The sequence below is a fragment of the Mirounga leonina genome, unplaced genomic scaffold (genome assembly GCF_011800145.1).
Source record: "Mirounga leonina isolate KUSES-001 unplaced genomic scaffold, KU_Mleo_1.0 Mir_108, whole genome shotgun sequence".
NCBI lineage: Eukaryota > Metazoa > Chordata > Mammalia > Carnivora > Phocidae > Mirounga > Mirounga leonina.
The window spans coordinates 1,284,159-1,301,980 of NW_023270237.1; the positions used below are offsets into that span (position 1 = coordinate 1,284,159).

Below are 17,822 nucleotides of genomic sequence, written 5' to 3' on the forward strand. Positions count from 1 at the left end.
CCATCACTGTCACCACCACATCAATGTCATCACCACGAGCATTGTCACCACCATCACCATCACTGTCATCACCACCAACACTGTCGTCACTGTGACCACCATCACCGTCGTCACCACCACCATCACTGTCATCACCACCAGCAGCACTGTCATCACCACTACTAGCACTGTTGTCACCACTGTCATCACCACCACCATTGTCATTGTCACTATGACCACCACCAAAGTCATTGTCATCACCACCACTGTTGTCACCACCACCACCACCATCACCACGACCCCTACTGTACTGCCACCACCACCACCATCACTGCCACTGCCACCACCACCATCACTACCACCACCATGGTCACCACCACTGCTGCCACCATTGTCACCACCAGCACTGTCATCATCACCACCATTGTTGTCACCATCACCATCATCATGACCACTATTGTAGTGCCACCACCACTACCATCACTGCCACTGCCACTGTCATCACCGCCACCACCATGGTTACCATCATCATGTCACCACTACTGCCATCATCACCATCACCACCATCACCACCATGATCACTACTGTATCTGCCACCACCACTGCTGTCACTGCCACTGTTACTGTCATCACCACCACCATTGCCACCACCACCACCATTGTCGCCACCACCATTGTCACCACCACCACCACTGTCATCCACCATCACTGTCATCACTACCACTACAACCATCACTATTGTCATCACCACAACCCTGAGGACTGCCACATCATTACCACCCTCACTGCCACTATTACCATGACCACCATGATATAATTCAAATTAAAAGCACTTCTCACAGAGAAATAGAAAATTAATTGTGTGCTGATATTAGAAGAGCTTCCTCCTAGATTTGGTGACTGCAAAGTTGTGGACAACCCATTAAAGTGCATATTTTCCAAAATTTTTGGTGTTCCCACATTGCTAGGACCCTAAAGCATGTGCTGAGCCAATCTATAGGGTCATCCTGCAGTGGCCTTTGCTCAGAAGGCGTACTGGAATTCAAAATAGCAAAATGAACTAAGCATTAAGATATTTTTCATGGCCTAAGGCTAGTGTCAAACCACAGATGTAATAATTTGTGAAGAAGCAATATTTTAGCATAGGATTTTTTATTTATATCAACATTTCAATTATCTATATTTAAATTAGCAGATGATGGGGGCCTGGGTGGCTCAGTCGTTAAGCATCTGCCTTCAGCTCAGGTCATGATCCCAGAGTCCTGGGATCAAGCCCCACATCAGGATCACTGCTCCGCGGAAAGCCTGCTTCTCCCTCTCCTACTCCCCCTGCTTGTGCTCCCTCTCTCACTGTCACTCTGTCAAATAAGTAAATAAAATCTTTAAAAAATAAAAAATAAATAAAAATAAAAATAAATAAATTAGCAGATGAATGTGTTCCCTATCTCAGTGAAAAATTTCCCCCTCTTTCCAGTGCCAGAGTTATTCTGACACTTTCCTCTACCTTAAGCCCAATAGCCATTGTATTATGAAGTCCTTCAATTTCTTTTCCCAAGTAACTTTTGCATCTGTCCTCTTCCCTCCACCTCCACCACTACCATCTGAAGCCAAACCACTATAATCTGCCTTTTGGACTGCATCCACGTTCTCCCTATTTCCCCTCTACCCTCTCAAACCATTTTCCACACAACCATCTGTCACTACCTTTCTGCACACAGCACTTAAAGACCAAAATACTTAAAGTATCCTAGGACAATCAGAAGGATTTAGCATCTGTCCACCTCTTCGACCTCAATTCATACCATTCTCCCTCTCTGCTCCTACTACACTGACATTCTTATAGTTTCTTGAATGCACCATGCTCGTTTCCACCTCAGGCCTTTGTATGTGATGTTCCCATGCCCATAATGCTGTTTCCTATCCACTTTCTCTCCTAATTAATACATTCATCCTGTAGATACCACGTAGCTCACAATCAAGTCTCCCTTTTATATATTCTTTTTTTTTTAAGATTTTTTAAAATTTATTTGTCAGAGAGAGAGGGGGAAAGAGAGAGAGAGCACAAGCAGGGGGAGCAGCAGGCAGAGGGAGAAACAGGCTCCCTGCTGAGCAAGGAGCCAAACGCAGGACTCAATCCCAGGACCCTGGGATCATAGCCTCAGCTGAAGGCAGAAGCTTAACGGAATGAGCCACCCAGGCATCCCATGTTCTTGTTGTATTATGATCCTCATTGCCTCCATTACATAGTCTTTAACTGTGTATTTGTATAATTATCTGATTGTCTCTCTCTCATGATGACACTCTATGGAGCAGGGACCTTGTGAGTCTTGCTTGTTATTTTTATCTCTAGGGCTAATAGTGACATTTGGCACAGAGTAGGCACTCATATGTTTGTTAATAATGTATTCATCCTGGGGCACCTGGGTGGTGCAGTCAGTTAAGCAACTGACTTGATTTCGGCTCAGGTCATGATCTCAGGGTCATGAGATTGAGCCCTGCGTTGGGCTACATGCTCAGTGCAGAGTCTGCTTTAGATTCTCTCTCCCTCGGCTCCTCCTGCTCACGCGTGCTCTCTCTCTCTCTAAAATAAATAAATAAATTTAAAAATAAATAATAAAAGTATTCATCCCAGGGTTATGGACAGCTGCCAATTCTGGTATATTCCCAAGTATATACGATGATTATGATAAAACTCATGCTTTCTCCTCCATCTGCAGCATGCTAGCAGGACTAGCAGGATGGGATGACTCTCATTCCTACAAGCAGATATGTTTCTTCCCTGAAGAGACCTGCTGAAGATTAGGAAGTGGTGTTTTAACCCACATTTAGAAAACCTGGGCAAAAAGCGTAAAAGGAGAGCAGCCAGTACACTTTTCAGAGTGCTTCATATAGAATCAGAACCTTAAGGCTGAACCAAGCTGAACCTTGAATCACTCTTAAGAGTTCAAGATATTCCGCTGCATTAAATTGAGCCTCTGTTCAGAAAGCAACATGGGATACACGAATGTATACCCGGATGACTGTTGCTTCCTGAAACTCTTTTGAAAACAAAAGGTATATCCCAAGAGGACAACCATCTGAGCAAAACATTCTTTATGTACAAACAATAGCTCTATATGCAGACATAGACAAGATGCCAATAAATTCCAGTAATATTATTAGCAACAATAACAACCCTCAATACCAGTAAATAAAAAACTCCTTTCTCTAGGAGAAAGACTCTAGGGAGTCTAAGCTATATTAAAGACACTCTCTTATTGGTGTTTTTCTTTTAGCCAAATTTTCCTGCTAAAGGACTGAGATTGAATACTGGGCAGCCACCTTAAATGATAAAGAAACCAAGGCACTGAATTTAAAATGACCCCTGATACAAAGAGACCGCTGACAGAAAACAGAATTAGAAGTCAATAGATGTTCATGAACTGACTTTTCTTAAGATTCTTTTTTTTTTTTAAGATTTTATTTATTTGACAGGGAGAGACACAGCGAGAGAGAGAACACAAGCAGGGGGAGTGGGAGAGGGAGAAGCAGGCTTCCCACCGAGCAGGGAGCCCGATGTGGGGCTCGATCCCAGGACCCTGCGATCATGACCTGAGCTGAAGGCAGACGTTTAAACGAATGAGCCACCCAGGTGCCCCGTGAACTGACTTTTCAATCCATGGATGTACTTGTCCAGGTCAATGAACTCCCATAGAGGGGAGAAGGAGGTTATGGCTAGAGGCAGAATGCTAATCTCTAATAATATGCCCTGCCAGTAATTATTAGAACCCAAGCTCTACCTCCCTTTATACTTCTCTGAAAATCACAATCAATCAGTGTTATTAAAAAGATTCCTGGGTCCACAGTTACTGAATCTGAATTTCCAAAGGAGTGCACTGGTAACATGTGTTTAACAAGTGATCCAGGGGATTCCTGGTTGGGAAATATCATCCTCAAAGTCTAGGTGCAGCAACCCGGGAGGATACCAGTGGCTAAAGACCACAGGTGAGAGGGACTTCTGTGCCCTGGGTGTTTCTGGCCTGGCCTCCCGGGGGACACATTCCAGAAGCGGGAAGAGTCAAGTCCCTGGAGACACTATGAGAAACACTGAACACAAGGCAGCCCAGCTGCACTGGAATTGATAGCCCTCCTCACCTTGGAGGGCTGGGGCAGAGCCCAGAAACAGCCAGATCCGTGCCAATGCCCAGGGAATTGAGTGGGCAGTAAGACCCACGAGGGCAGCGTCAGGACTGAGAGAAGAAAGGAGGTAGAGTTGCCATGGGTGTGATTCAGAAACACCCCATGAATCAGAAAGAAGGGTTTGGGAAGGGATATTGAGGACACAGGATCCATTGGGAGCAGAAGTCCTAATACATTATTATTGATAATGATAGTAGCACTTGGTGTGCTGAGCTGGATACAAAGCACTTCCTTGCATATCTCATTTTTTCTATTCACTTAGTCAGTAATTATGAGATGCCTGCCTCCTGTGCCAGGCAGTGGTCAGCCCAGGAGGCATGGTGGTCATAGCAAATGCTTAAGCTCCATGGACAGTTCTGCTCAATCAAATGATCCCCCTTTTAGCACCTGCCAAGTCTCTTCACTTTTCGTCCTCAAGAATGTTGTGAGGCAGAGCTCACTCCCTCAGCCTGGAAGTGGGTGGGACTTACCTCCTGAGGGGCGGGAGACAACCTGCAGAGGAGGGGAGCAAAGAGGGGAGTGTGTGAATAAACACGGTAGCCCGCCAACTTTCACAGGACTTTTTATAAGGCTCCTCAGAGAGTCCTCAGGGGCCTGATCTCCAGCTGCCAAGAGTGGTAACCTCAGCTACACACCTGCTTCCAGCTCTTCCTTCCCCCACTTCCTGCTTCCTGGGATCACCTCCCTGTACCCAAGGCCTTCTATGAGGCTCCGCTTTCTGGGGGAATCTAATGTAAGCAAGTGAGCAACATTACAAAGTAAATACAATACCTGTCTTTCTGAGTCAGGGACAGAAAAAAAATTCATACAAATGAAGATTTAGTTTAGGGACAGATAAAGTGAAGAGGACAGGAGATCACAAATAATGGTGGGGGGTGGCTAATTTGAATGGCAGGTAAATATTTGATGAATATTAAATTCTCATTGCGCTGGGCACTGTGATAATTACATCTGATACTTGGCCTTCCAACATTCTAGCTTTTAAATTATGAATCAGGATAGTTCTAGAAACAAAAGAACTTAAGAAAAGGCACACAGGATTTAAGTAAGCATTAATATTAAATAAGCCTAAATCCTACCTGTTCCCTATCAAAGGTTTTCTTTCTCTTCCAAAAAGAAGATATGAGTCTCTAATCTCCACCTCTCCTCTTCCCTCTTCCACTGTCACTGCCACCATCATCTCCCACATGGATGAGGCATTGCCTCCACTGTCTCCCTGCTTCCCTACAACACATACCACCCAGAGTGGTCTTTTAAAGATGTAAATCTGAGCATGTTATTCTCCTGATAATCTCCAATGGCTTCCCTCAACTTCAACAAAATCCAAGATCCATACCCTGGCGACAAGGCCCTGTGCAGTCTGGGCACTGCCAACCTTTCTAATGTCATGTGATATATTCTCTCTGCAGATCAATTTCTCTAGCCTTATGGCTCTTGTCTCCATCGAATAAGTCAGCACCTCTACACCTGCTATTCCTTATGCTAGTTAGGATTCTTATTATCATTCCATTTTAAAGCAAATAACAAATGCCATACCTACCTGCAACACTACCCTCTCCTTACCAATGTGGTCTTGGCACAAGATGAACAGAACCTGGATTAGTATTGTTGGTCTGAGGGGCAAGGGTGAGTTAATGATCAGAAAGGCAAGTCAGAGGAGCCTGGTTCTCGCATGTTTTCATCTCGCTCAAGTTTGACCAGGCACGCCAGACACTTTTCGGCAGTTACCTTAAAGCTGGTTCTTAACTCTTCTTCCAACAGTTCCAAGTTCTCCCCAGGCCCCCATGTCACTCCAGCAGAGTAGTGATTTTATCTTCCCAGCACTTTTTATCTCTAATCTACTTCCGACAACAACCTTGCTTTCCCTAGGAAACTGGCCCTCCACCTGCACATCCAAGGGCTCTATTATGTGTGTCTGGATTTATTCAATAGGTTCAGTGTGGCCAAAGTTGTTTTCTTGTATTGGTGTTAAATTCAAGGCATTGTTTAAAAACCTCCTGAAATCTGGCTTTACTCCTGCTTCCACCTTCTCAAGTTTCTTTTCTTGAACCCCATTCCCATTTAAATGGGCCCTGGTACTTCCTGGCATCTGCAGAGGTCATAGGGGTTCTCTTGATTAGAACTCTGTGCTAGGGGAACCCTGAGAGGCTTGCACTGCTAGAAGGGTATAAAAAGAGACTTTCTTCTACTTTTATCCACAGAATAAAACAACCAAACAAAGAGGTGTCTAGGATACAAGTTCTGGTTTTAAGTGTCATCTGAACCTATAAAAATCACCTTTAATATTTGCTTTCTGATTCCAACTAACCCAAACCATAAAAGCCACGGGTACCATTGAAAATGTCTTTTAAGTCTCTTCTAGTTAACAAAAATAATTTTAACGTGGATGGAACTGGAGGGTATTATGCTGAGCGAAATAAGTCAAACAGAAAAAGACATGTATCATATGACCTCACTGATATGAGGAATTCTTAATCTCAGGAAACAAACTGAGGGTTGCTGGAGTGGGGGTGGGTGGGAGGGATGGAGTGACTGGGTGATAGACACTGGGGAGGGTATGTGCTCTGGTAAGCGCTGTGAATTGTGCAAGACTGTTGAATCTCAGATCTGTACCTCTGAAACAAATAATGCAATATATGTTAAGAAAAAAAAAAAAAGAAGAAGGTAGCAGGAGGGGAAGAATGAAGGGGGGGAAATCGGAGGGGGAGATGAACCATGAGAGACGATGGACTCTGAAAAACAAACTGAGGGTTCTAGAGGGGAGGGGGGTGGGAGGTTGGGTTAGCCTGGTGATGGGTATTGAGGAGGGCACGTTCTGCATGGAGCACTGGGTGTTATGCACAAACAATGAATCATGGAACACTACATCTAAAACTAATGAAGTAATGTATGGGGATTAACGTAACAATAAAAAAATTAAAAATAATAATAATTTTTTTTAAAGATTTTTTATTTATTTATTTGAGAGAGAGAGAATGAGAGAGAGCACATGAGAGGGGGGAGGGTCAGAGGGAGAAGCAGACTCCCTGCCGAGCAGGGAGCCCGATGCGGGACTCGATCCAGGGACTCCAGGATCATGACCTGAGCCGAAGGCAGTCGCTTAACCAACTGAGCCACCCAGGCGCCCCAAAAATAATAATAATTTTTAAAAATCCATTTTCCTCTAATACTTTAATTTTCCTGTCTACCTCAAACTGAGATAAAACAGTTCAAAGAAACAGAAAATAAAATGACTTAATATGATTGCAGTGACTTCAACAAATTTATTTATGGTTCTATATCCTGAACCGTGCATAGTTTTTTTATTTATAAATAATTTTCCCAGTTACAAACTTAAGAGGAACTCATTGGGGGGAAATTTGGAAAGCAAAAAGAATATTTTTAAAATCACCACCCTTAATCATTCCACCTGAAAATAACCACCAATAAAATATTGACTTATGTCTTTCCAGTGTAAGTTTCTGTATATAATTATGTTAAGCAAAAATAAGATCACCTTGTAATTCTGTTATGTAATTGCTTTCTTCGCCATGTATAAATAAATCATGAACACATACCCACGTTAAAAAAGACTCTCATAAAACAGCTTTAAATATCCATCGTGAAGATTGATGTTTCTCAAGGGGATGGTGGTATGCCCTCTAGAAAGCATTTAGGAAATTTAGGGGCTACTTGTGATTGGTGCAGAGGCTCGGGGAGACTACTGACATTCTGTGGGCTACAGCCAAAGATGTCAGAGTCTCTGAGATGTGCAGGGTAGTTCCACACATCAAAGAATTGTTCCACACCCGGCACACCTTCCAAATGTTCTCTGGGAACGTTACAGCCAGAGGCACTTTGCCCCAAGCACAATCTGAACTAGAAAACCATAAGGGCTAGTGGGTGAAACAGAAATATCTAGAATATACAAGTATGGAGAAGGGGATTGAACTGAACTGTCTCAAACGTTCTACCCAGAGCCACTATCCTATGATGCTGCCACATACGGAAATCTAACCACATGACCTTCTATCTAATTCTCTCAAAATTATCCATTATCAATTATCCATTTTATTCCTATCTTCTTTCATGGTCAGGTAACTGAAAAATTTATATCCCATGTCTCTCCGGTTTATCATTTCAAATCCCATGCCTAGACAGCTTTACCCCTAAGCACAAACCAAAAAAACTAAAACGGAAGTACATAAAAATATTTTTAAACAATTCTTACTACAGCAGTATCTATAAATATAAATCACAGAAGTAATCAAAATACACACTAATTTGGAATTCGTTACATAAGTGATGTTATACTCACAGAATGCAATATTTTATAGTCATTAATATTTTAGAATATTTTATGATATGGAAAACACAATACTAAGTAGGACAAACAAATTACACACAAATGTCTAAGATGCATGTATATGAAAAAAATTTATACATACAAATCGAATAAGTTGGTTAAAGATAAAAAATAGAGAAAAAGGGGGGGTGGGAGCTGTGTCACTATATACGATATGAGTGGATGTGGATGTGTTTGTGTATGTGTGTTTAGTACTGCACATCAGTCTTGAAAAGGAATAACCCTGTAGATGAATACTATGACAGGAACACTGGTGTAGCCATTGCCTCATTGGGAAGATAAAGAGTAAGTTAAAGAATAGCCTCATTCCCATGGCCTCAGGAACACTCAACGGCTAACCAGCTGGTCAGTTTTAAATGAGATTTAAGTTTATATGCACACTCTGTCCCCTATAACCACTATTGAAATTTGTCTCTTAAATCTAGTCCAAATTAGGTCAAGAAGTTTTCTAAGATGTTGAGATATTAAGGACAAAATTTTTGTTCTATCTCCTAGAAATATTATTTCTAACACAAGGCTATAATACGAAGTTTGTAAAATACGTTCCTTGTAGAAAATTGTATGTTAGAGTATTTGTTATGAAAAGTCGAATTTGCTCATCTTAGCCATAAATGAAGCTGAGGTTGGTGATAATTACCCCACTACTTTATTATTCAACTTACATATAGGTTGTATAGTCAGAATGCAGAATGCATTCTGGTCTAGCTTTATACTCTGGAGCCAGTTTGAAGTGAATTCAATCCAAATCTATCAGGAAGCCCCTTTCATACACAATTTTTTTTATGCCACATTAAAACAATAGCAACAATATAAGGAGTGCACTAGCGATGAACACAGGGTGATATATGAAAGTATTGAATTACTATACTGTATACCTGAAACTAATATAACACTATATTATAACTAACTAGAATTAAATAAAAACTTAAAACAATAGCAACAATACAAGAACATATACTAAAATGGATAACCATGGTCATATTGGGGTAGTAAGACTAAAAGAAATTATTTCCTTGGATTTTTTTGTATTTTCCAATATAATCATGTCCCATTTATTATTATTTTTAATGAGAGAATGTCTCAGAGTTTCTCTTTTACCTTTACGCCTAATCATTGTCTGTGTGAAAGTGCTAACAATTTATAAAGTAACCAAGGGCAGTCTCAAAAAAAAATAAATAATAATAATAATAAAGGAGGGTTTCATTCCCAAAATAATCAAGTGTGGGCTCCTTGTCAATCAGTTCAAGGGGTTGGTGATTTGGTATAGGGTATTTTTGTGCTCTACAGCATGGAGGAGGAATTATTTTTATCTGTGACTGCAAGAGCTTGTTTTTATTAAGCTAAAATCTTTCCACATCTAATCCTTTAAACATCTAAAATGTTGAGCATTTTTAGAATTAGAGTCAGAAGGGGGTGGAGAAATCATCTGACCCAAACTTGTGTTAGAGGAGGGGACTGAGGGATTTGCATGAAGTGACCAAGGTCACCCGAGAGACATGAGATAAGACTCTGCATTTCTTAATTTGGATGTTCTTTCCATTCTATCAGACTATTTCTGAGCCCATGAGGAGGGAGGCAGGATTGGGGGATGAAGAAGATCCCTCGCTATATGGCTCCCTTCCCATGCAATGTAGGCAAAGTAAGCATTTCAGAGCCCATTCGTCACCCAACTGTCTAGCAGGGAGTCTCAAAACATTGTCAAGACAAACTAATTTTTTTTGTTTATACCTCATTCATTCTCCTCCCCCTGCACTATTAAGGAAGAAAGAGAGAGAGAGAGAAAGAGAGAGAGATGGAGAGATGGAGAGAGGGAGAAGAGAGGGGAGGGGAGGCGATGGAGGGGAGGGAAAGAGAGGAGAGAAATCCTAAGAGCACACTAATAAGAACATGCTGGCAACATGTAGAGGTCCTGTCTGATACAGTCCAAGAAGGTACATCTTGTCTACTATGTTATTAAAAATCTCTGGGTGCTCATTCTCTTACTCATTCTTTCTCTTTTTAACAGAGCTCATTAAGACTCTGCTTACTTCTATGAAAAACACTTAAATAAGAAACAATTAGCTATTAAAACACAGACAAGTTGTCTATCTCAAAAACAAAAGCTGAAAGGATTTATTCCCCATGGAAAAGTTGTTGCCAACAAAACTTCCTCTTTCCATAAAGCAACAAAGCTTTTTCTTTCTTCTGGAATGTCACAAAAATAGTCAAAGCCATCAAAGGCCATTATTCTTGCTAATACATCAATCTTCAACCCCCTCTAACTGGGGACTTCCAGATGAAGAGGCCAATAAACTCCAATTCGCAAATGTAACCACCAACTTAATTAGTAGTAACACAATGCTATAGAATAGCTTCTGTTTATACAGACAAGGTCTTTAACGGCATTAAAAGTTTAATGCTGTCATAAATTTTAATACAATATTTTAAACACAAGTGAGTTAATCACTCTCAAAAGTAAATTTACTTAGCTGGGTAAGAAATCCCCAGCTTCATTAGTATTCTCTTACATTCATAAATCCTCCTTTGTCATATCTGAGGGTTCATAGGATTGGCACTGGTGGTAGCTATATAAAAAAAATCAATCAAACTGATGCATATTTATCAAGTGACTGCTCTGAACAGATTGATGGCATTTGTCTTGGTTCTGTTATAAGGGGAGCGAGGGCTTAAGCAAATCACAGCCTCACTGGGTGTCAAACTAGAAAATGAGAGGGCTGTATTAAACGATTCCCAAGGCTTCATTCTTGCTCTAGCCAAATGCAGTTCTATAATTATACGTGTTTTGAAAAGCTCCAGGTACTGAAGAGCATGCCAGAGTAGGATAATACGTAGCCCCTCCACTCACATGCAATGAAAATCCAAGTTAAAATGTAAATATGTTATCTTGGAAAGGAGGCATAAGACAGTATCAGACATCACCTTATTAGGGCTTAGCTCCAGGCAGCTAGAGTACCCAGGATGAGCAGTAGCTGGGAAGAAAATGATTAAAGCAGGCATTATAAATCAAATGCCTGTAGGAGCCAGGCAGAGCGCATAAGTAAGCTGGCAGATTCAGGTGGGAGTTGTGGAAAAATGGACAGCTGCTCCTCAACTCCAGCTAATTGTTGCCTTGTAGTAATATAGGCTCTGGGTTATCCCATCTTTAGTTTCTCAAAAAGAATCTCCCAAATCTATAAAATTTCTGAATTCTATTTATTTATTTATTTATATTTATTTTTTTTAAGATTTCAGTCATTTATTTGCCAGAGAGAGAGCAAGCAAGAGAGAACACAAGCAGGGGGAGTGGCAGGCAGAGGGAGAAGCAGACTCCCCGCCGAGCAGGGAGCCCGATGCGGTACTCAATCCCAGGACCCCGGGATCATGACCTGAGCGGAAGGCAGACGCTTAACCGACTGAGCCACCCAGGTGTCCCAAAATTTCTGAATTTTAAATATTGAATCAAAATATTTTAAAACATTCTACAAGGCAAGTGTATCTCCACACTAGATAAACTGCAGGACACCAAACTTGAGATCTCTGCTATGGGGCACCGTACAAGGAATATTGACCGTATAAGGACAGAGAGGACATGGCAAATAGGAGGGAGGATGGAGTGAAAGAGGATGGAGGGAATGAAATCAGTGTCTGAGGTTGGCTCTGTTGAAGAACAAGCAAACTGGGAGATAGAGGTTAGGATAGTGTTTCTAAACTTTTTTGGGGTCATGAGTACCACATGAGATTCTGATGAATGCTTTAGAGATTTTCCCTGGAAAACTAAACTTTTATGTAGCAGGTAGAATAATCACCCCCAAACACACCACGGTGCCTGTGTCCTCATTTTCTGTCCCACTCCACATGTTACTCTTACATGACAAAAGGGATTCTGCAGATATGATCAAGTTAAGGACCTTGAGATGGGGAGATTACTGTGGATTATCTGAGTCAGTCCAATCTAGTCCCATGAATCCTTAAAATCAGAAAATCTCTCTTGGACCTGGTCAGAGGGAGATGTATGGAAGAATGCTCAGAAATGCAATGTTGCTAGTTTTGCAATGGAGGAAGGGGTACAAGCCAAGCAATGTAGGCAGCCTCTGGAAACTTGGAAAAGGCAAGGAAACAGATGGATTCTCCCCCTAGAGACTCCAGAAAGGAATTGCAGGCCTACTGACACCTTTATTTTAGCCCAAGGAGACCCATGTTGGGTATCTACAGAACTATAAGATTATAAATGTGTGTTGTTTTGGGGCGCCTGGGTGGCTCAGTTGGTTAAGCGGCTGCCTTCGGCTCAGGTCATGATCCCAGGGTCCTGGGATCGAGCCCTGCATCAGGTTCTTTGCTCAGCAGAGAGCCTGCTTCTTCCTCTCCCTCTGCCTGCCTGCCACTCCCCCTGCTTGTGATCTCTCTCTCTCTCACTATCTCTCTGTGTCAAATAAATAAATAAAGTCTTAAAAAAAAATGTGTGTTGTTTTAAGCCATAGATTTGTGGTCACTTGTTACAGTAGCAACAGAAAACCAATATAATATATACATATATATATATACTCAAACTTTGGGAAAAACATTCATAAACCTCCCTGAAGCTCATCCACAGACACAGATACAGGCTCCTTGCACTAGAAAGAGCTTAAGATACATGATCTGAGAGCTGAAGGTATGAAACTATTTCTCCTTGGCATACATGCAAAGATCAGTTCCCACCTCATAACACAATGAGCTCTGAAATGTCATTTCTACAAGGATGGATTCATTCTCTGAAGATTAACCACTCCTTTGACTCTCATCGCAGTGACATGTGACCCCTTGATGACAGAAAGATCTTTCTTCCCTTTTTCAAAGTGTTCATTATGCAAATAAAATTCTCCCTCCACACCCAAGATGGTGGCATTTTATACCTGCTGAGATTTAGCCTGGCTCCTTCCCTCACTTTGAGCCAAACCTAGGTCTGGAGCATCCTATTACAGTATCATGTCTCTATCAAGATCTTACTGGGCACCATATGCCTGAATCTGGCCATATGCTGGCTTAAAAGGGAAGAGAAATGTTTTCAGGAATGTGCGCTACCTGACTCAAAGTTGTTTTTAGCCTCAGATCTCATTTCACCAGTTCATCAAGTTTCACAATCCTTGTAATATTTTGAGATTTTTTTTTTTTAAGTTTCATTAGAATGTCCCTAGGTGATGCCACCATGGCTCTGACAAGTAACTCTAGTTTAAAGGTTACCAGCCCAATCTAAATACTAAACTTAATAGTACTAGACATAAGTGGCCTAATACCTCTTCTCATCTGACACTTAACTCCAGATCCTGTGATTGCCAACACTGGGGTACAGAATATTCTAGAATGATGCTAGCTCATAAAGCTAGATCCCATCAAGGTGGAGTCTGGAGGCTAGAAGGGAGAAGAAAAGGACAGGGTATTTGGAGTCCTATAGAGGTTTGCTAAGATGTAGAAGTGGCCAACGAGGAAAATGGGGAGAGACAAATCTGACTTAATGAGGAAAGCTGCCCAGGGACCCTGTCTGTATTCAGTTCCTTTCACTGACATGCAGAGAAGGTCTAGGAGCATCCTAAGATGTTACAAAGTTGTATATATGTGCATCTCTTTTTTTCTGAGAAAAGGTACCATAGATCTAAGAATCCAAATTTAACTAACTCCCCATCCCCAAATGTAACAATGGCTGCCCAGTACATTTCCTCATCAAAACTATTCTAATTCAATCCTCTTAGCTCTTACTAATCATATGTAAATGATTCCCATCACAGAATCCTATTCAATTTCTGACTTGCCCTCTGATAACAGTAATATTACCACTTACTTTCCCCACTGTAGATGAGATATAAAGTGGTCTAAAGTTACCAAACATCAGGTATCTTTGAGAAGGTTAACTGCTGATAATCATTTTTCCTGACTAGCCTCTGTGGAACATCCACCCCAAAGGGCTGCCCCATACATTCCATACACAAAAATACATAATTTAGTTTTGTTTTTTTGTTTCGTTTTGTGTTACTCTTTTGAAATATGCATGGGTATATAGTTGGCCCTGTTCTTGCTAAGAAAGGCAGTCACCAGTGTGGTGGAGGGGAGACAGGGTCACTGCACAAAATTGGTTCTGGTCTGTCTAAAACAGCTTGATTATAATAAGGCTTCAAATAGGAAGGAGAATGCCCCCATCAGCAGAGAAATGACAAGGTTGAGTCTTACCTGACCTGAGGTCACATAAGAATAAACAGAAAAGTGGTGGCAAATTGTGAGGAGGGTGATACAAGAAACCTACGAATCTGGTTGGAGAGCGGGTCACCTTGCTTTTGGGGCCCCTCCAACCTTTTGGGGCTCTATGATTCTAAATTTAGTATGCTGAATATTTTAAAGCAAAATTACATAGCACAGCCAACTTCTCTGTAGTTGTTGATTCATTTAGGCTGTGCTGCCATAAAAAAAAAAAATCTAAAGGTCATGCTCAAAAGCCCAGCACTCCCTTACCAGTGAGTGAGGGCTATGATTACGCTGTACACATGATCCTACAAAGACAGCTGGCACAACTAGCAGGCGAATTCTTTCTTCTGTTTATTTCCAGAAGAGACTTTCCACAGACAGCTGCAATGCCAGGCGCCCATCAGAATGCCATGCCAACCTTGCTGCAGACGGCTTAACCTACGTCCTTGCCCTGAACCCAGGGCTGTCTCAGCCGGTCTAGCGGACCAGAGAGGCCAGCCCTGGGGTTGCTTCAAGTGCCTCAAGGACACTCCTTGGATCAGCACAGAAGCCACACCCGCTATTCTGTAATCAAACATTTATAGCTTCAAAGTCTGGCTCAGCTTTTTCACTTGTGCAACATCAGGCCAGTGCCCCAGTGAGTCCAGCCTCAGGCTTCTCCTCCATAAGATGGGGCTGTAAGTACTCACTTTATGAAGAAGTGGCAAAGGCTAAATGAGATGGTATGTGAAAAGAAACTGGCTTGATGTCTACACTGTCATCACTAATTATCATTATCACAGAGGAAAACCTAATCATCGGCGCGGAATAAAAGAGGACAAAATGAAATCAGCATTTCTTTCTCCAAGACTATCTCCTCTCCTCTCCGAGCCGTAGGCTGATTATCTCCAAAAGGAAGGCAGAGACAGTAGGTTATTTACATTTCTCCTCAGCTCAGACTCAACGATACTCTCTCACAGCCTCTTTAAGCAGCTTCTGTGACTCGTAAGGAATGCCAGTCAAAATCAGAAAGCCTTGCCTTGTGTGGGAACGGCAAGCATGGGAAAGCAACACAGGTATAGTACGATTTCTGACAACAAAAGGCCCACCTTTGTTGAACTCGCACTGTTTCTTGGCACCTGAAGGAGTGGTTTTGTGGACTCTCCTGAGCTGGCGTTCCTGTTCTCCCCCGACACTCTGGCTGGCTGGGTGCCACGTGCTCTGTCTCCTGCGAGAAGAAACAGTGGGAGTAGAGGAGTGTCAGTAGCCATCCCACCGCAGTCATCCACGGTGTTCTTCAGCTGGGAGTGGGGCTCAGGGCAGGGGAGCACAAACAAAACACACTCTGCCGGCTGTAAGTGGGAAAGGGGGCCAATAAGTAATCTGAAATTTAAGAAACCTCCTTTTATCAGTCAGTTGCTACAAGAATATAGAATAAAGAGAAAAATAATGAAAAATCTAATGTTCAAGAGATACGATATAACCATACCATGAAAATATTCACACTAAAAATATTATAAAAGAGTACTGAATAAATAGATATATCTGAAAATATAATTTCTAGAATATTTATAGCATTGGCTCATTTTTGTAAAAACAAACATATGTATGAATACACACACATACAGGCTGAGATACCAAAATCTTAACAGTGACTAACTCTGAGATGTCATTTCTTTTTCTTTTTTCCTGTTTGGGGCTCATCAATATTTTTTACAATAAACATAAATTCTTCCTGTAATAGGAAAGAAATTTAAGTTGGTCTGAAATCTAAGAAACATCATTTTTATAAATTCCAAATGCCAAGCATGCAAGCATGCTCTTCCCTCTCTCCCTCCCTCTAACACACACACACACACACACACACACACACACACACTTGCCATTAGCTACACTGCATCCAAAGAAATCACTACAGTGGTCATCTCATTATGCAATCTATGCATTAATTTAGAAGAACTCCAGAATGCTAAACTCTCTAGAGAATATCATAAACACATCCAAGCTAAATGAATCTGGATTCACTACAAGGAGACATACACTAAAAATGAAAAATTTATATACATTCAACAGTTGAACCACTACAGTTTTTGAGCTGTGTCAGATCTCTAATTGACAAGTTTTCCTAGCAGCAAAATAGCCCCTCTTTACCTGATAAAAGAAATATGAAAACTAAAATCAGTGAGAAATTGAGTAAATCTAAATGGCTACTGTCATGCAGTGAGAATATTCATGTGCTGCAATACATCTGGGTCTGACTGAGCAGTATACCGTGGTGGCAATATAGACCAAGCTTTCCTATTTGGAGTGTGGGTTAAAGTCAGTACAAGTGTCAATATGTCACATGTCTCAGAAGTCACTTTTCCAAAAGCCAAATAATGTGGTGGGGCTTTTTGCCAAGTAGTCATGACAAGCCTCTACAACAAAATTGTGAGGCATCTGTGTGGCTCAGTCAGTTAAGCATTTGCCTTCAGCTCAGGTCATGATCTAGGGTCCTAGGATTGAGCCCTGCATCAGGTTCCCTGCTTGGTGGGGAGTCTGCTTCTCCCTCTCCCTCTGCCCTTCCCCCATGCCCTGCTCATGCTCTCACTGTCTCGTGCTCTCTCTCAAATAAATAAATAAAATCTTTCTAAAAAATTAAAAAATAAAAAAAATTTTATGAATGCCTTCCTATAAGAGGGTTAAAGTGGGGAACTGGGGCAGAGATAAGGAAAGGGATTAATTATTCCTCCAGGATCCTTTAATTCCATTTTTCTAAGCCTGCAGCTTTAGGCAAAAAGACACTCTGGACATAGTAACTGCTTCTGAAAAATTCTACAACTACCCAAATACTGGCCAAGTTTCCCCGACAATGGGTTCGAGTGAGATAGCTCTGCTTACTACTTTTGAGTTATGTGACCTTACACAAGTTACATCAATTATCAGGATCTCCACTTCCTTGTCTGTAAATGGGGATAATACTCCCAGGGTCACAGGCACCTGGGTGGCTCAGTTGGTCAAGCGACTGCCTTCGGCTCAGGTCATGATCCCGGAGTCCTGGGATGGAGTCCCGCATCAGGCTCCCTGCTCAGCAGGGAGTCTGCTTCTCCCTCTGACCCTCCCCCCTCTCATTTGCTCTCTCTCTTTCTCTCATTCTCTCTCTCAAATA

The 17,822-nt window shown here is 41.7% G+C and overlaps 1 protein-coding gene across 5 annotated transcripts in view; it reads right to left on the reverse strand.

Moving 5' to 3' along the window:
* Positions 1-17,822, reverse strand: part of LOC118019443 (protein FAM13C) — a 152,069-nt gene that overhangs the window by 81,853 nt on the left and 52,394 nt on the right. For all 5 annotated transcript variants that reach the window (XM_035018645.1, XM_035018636.1, XM_035018629.1 and 2 more), the window contains one exon: positions 15,784-15,902. In XM_035018645.1, coding sequence (XP_034874536.1) covers positions 15,784-15,902 — 119 coding nt within the window. The remainder of the gene's footprint in view (positions 1-15,783; positions 15,903-17,822) is intronic.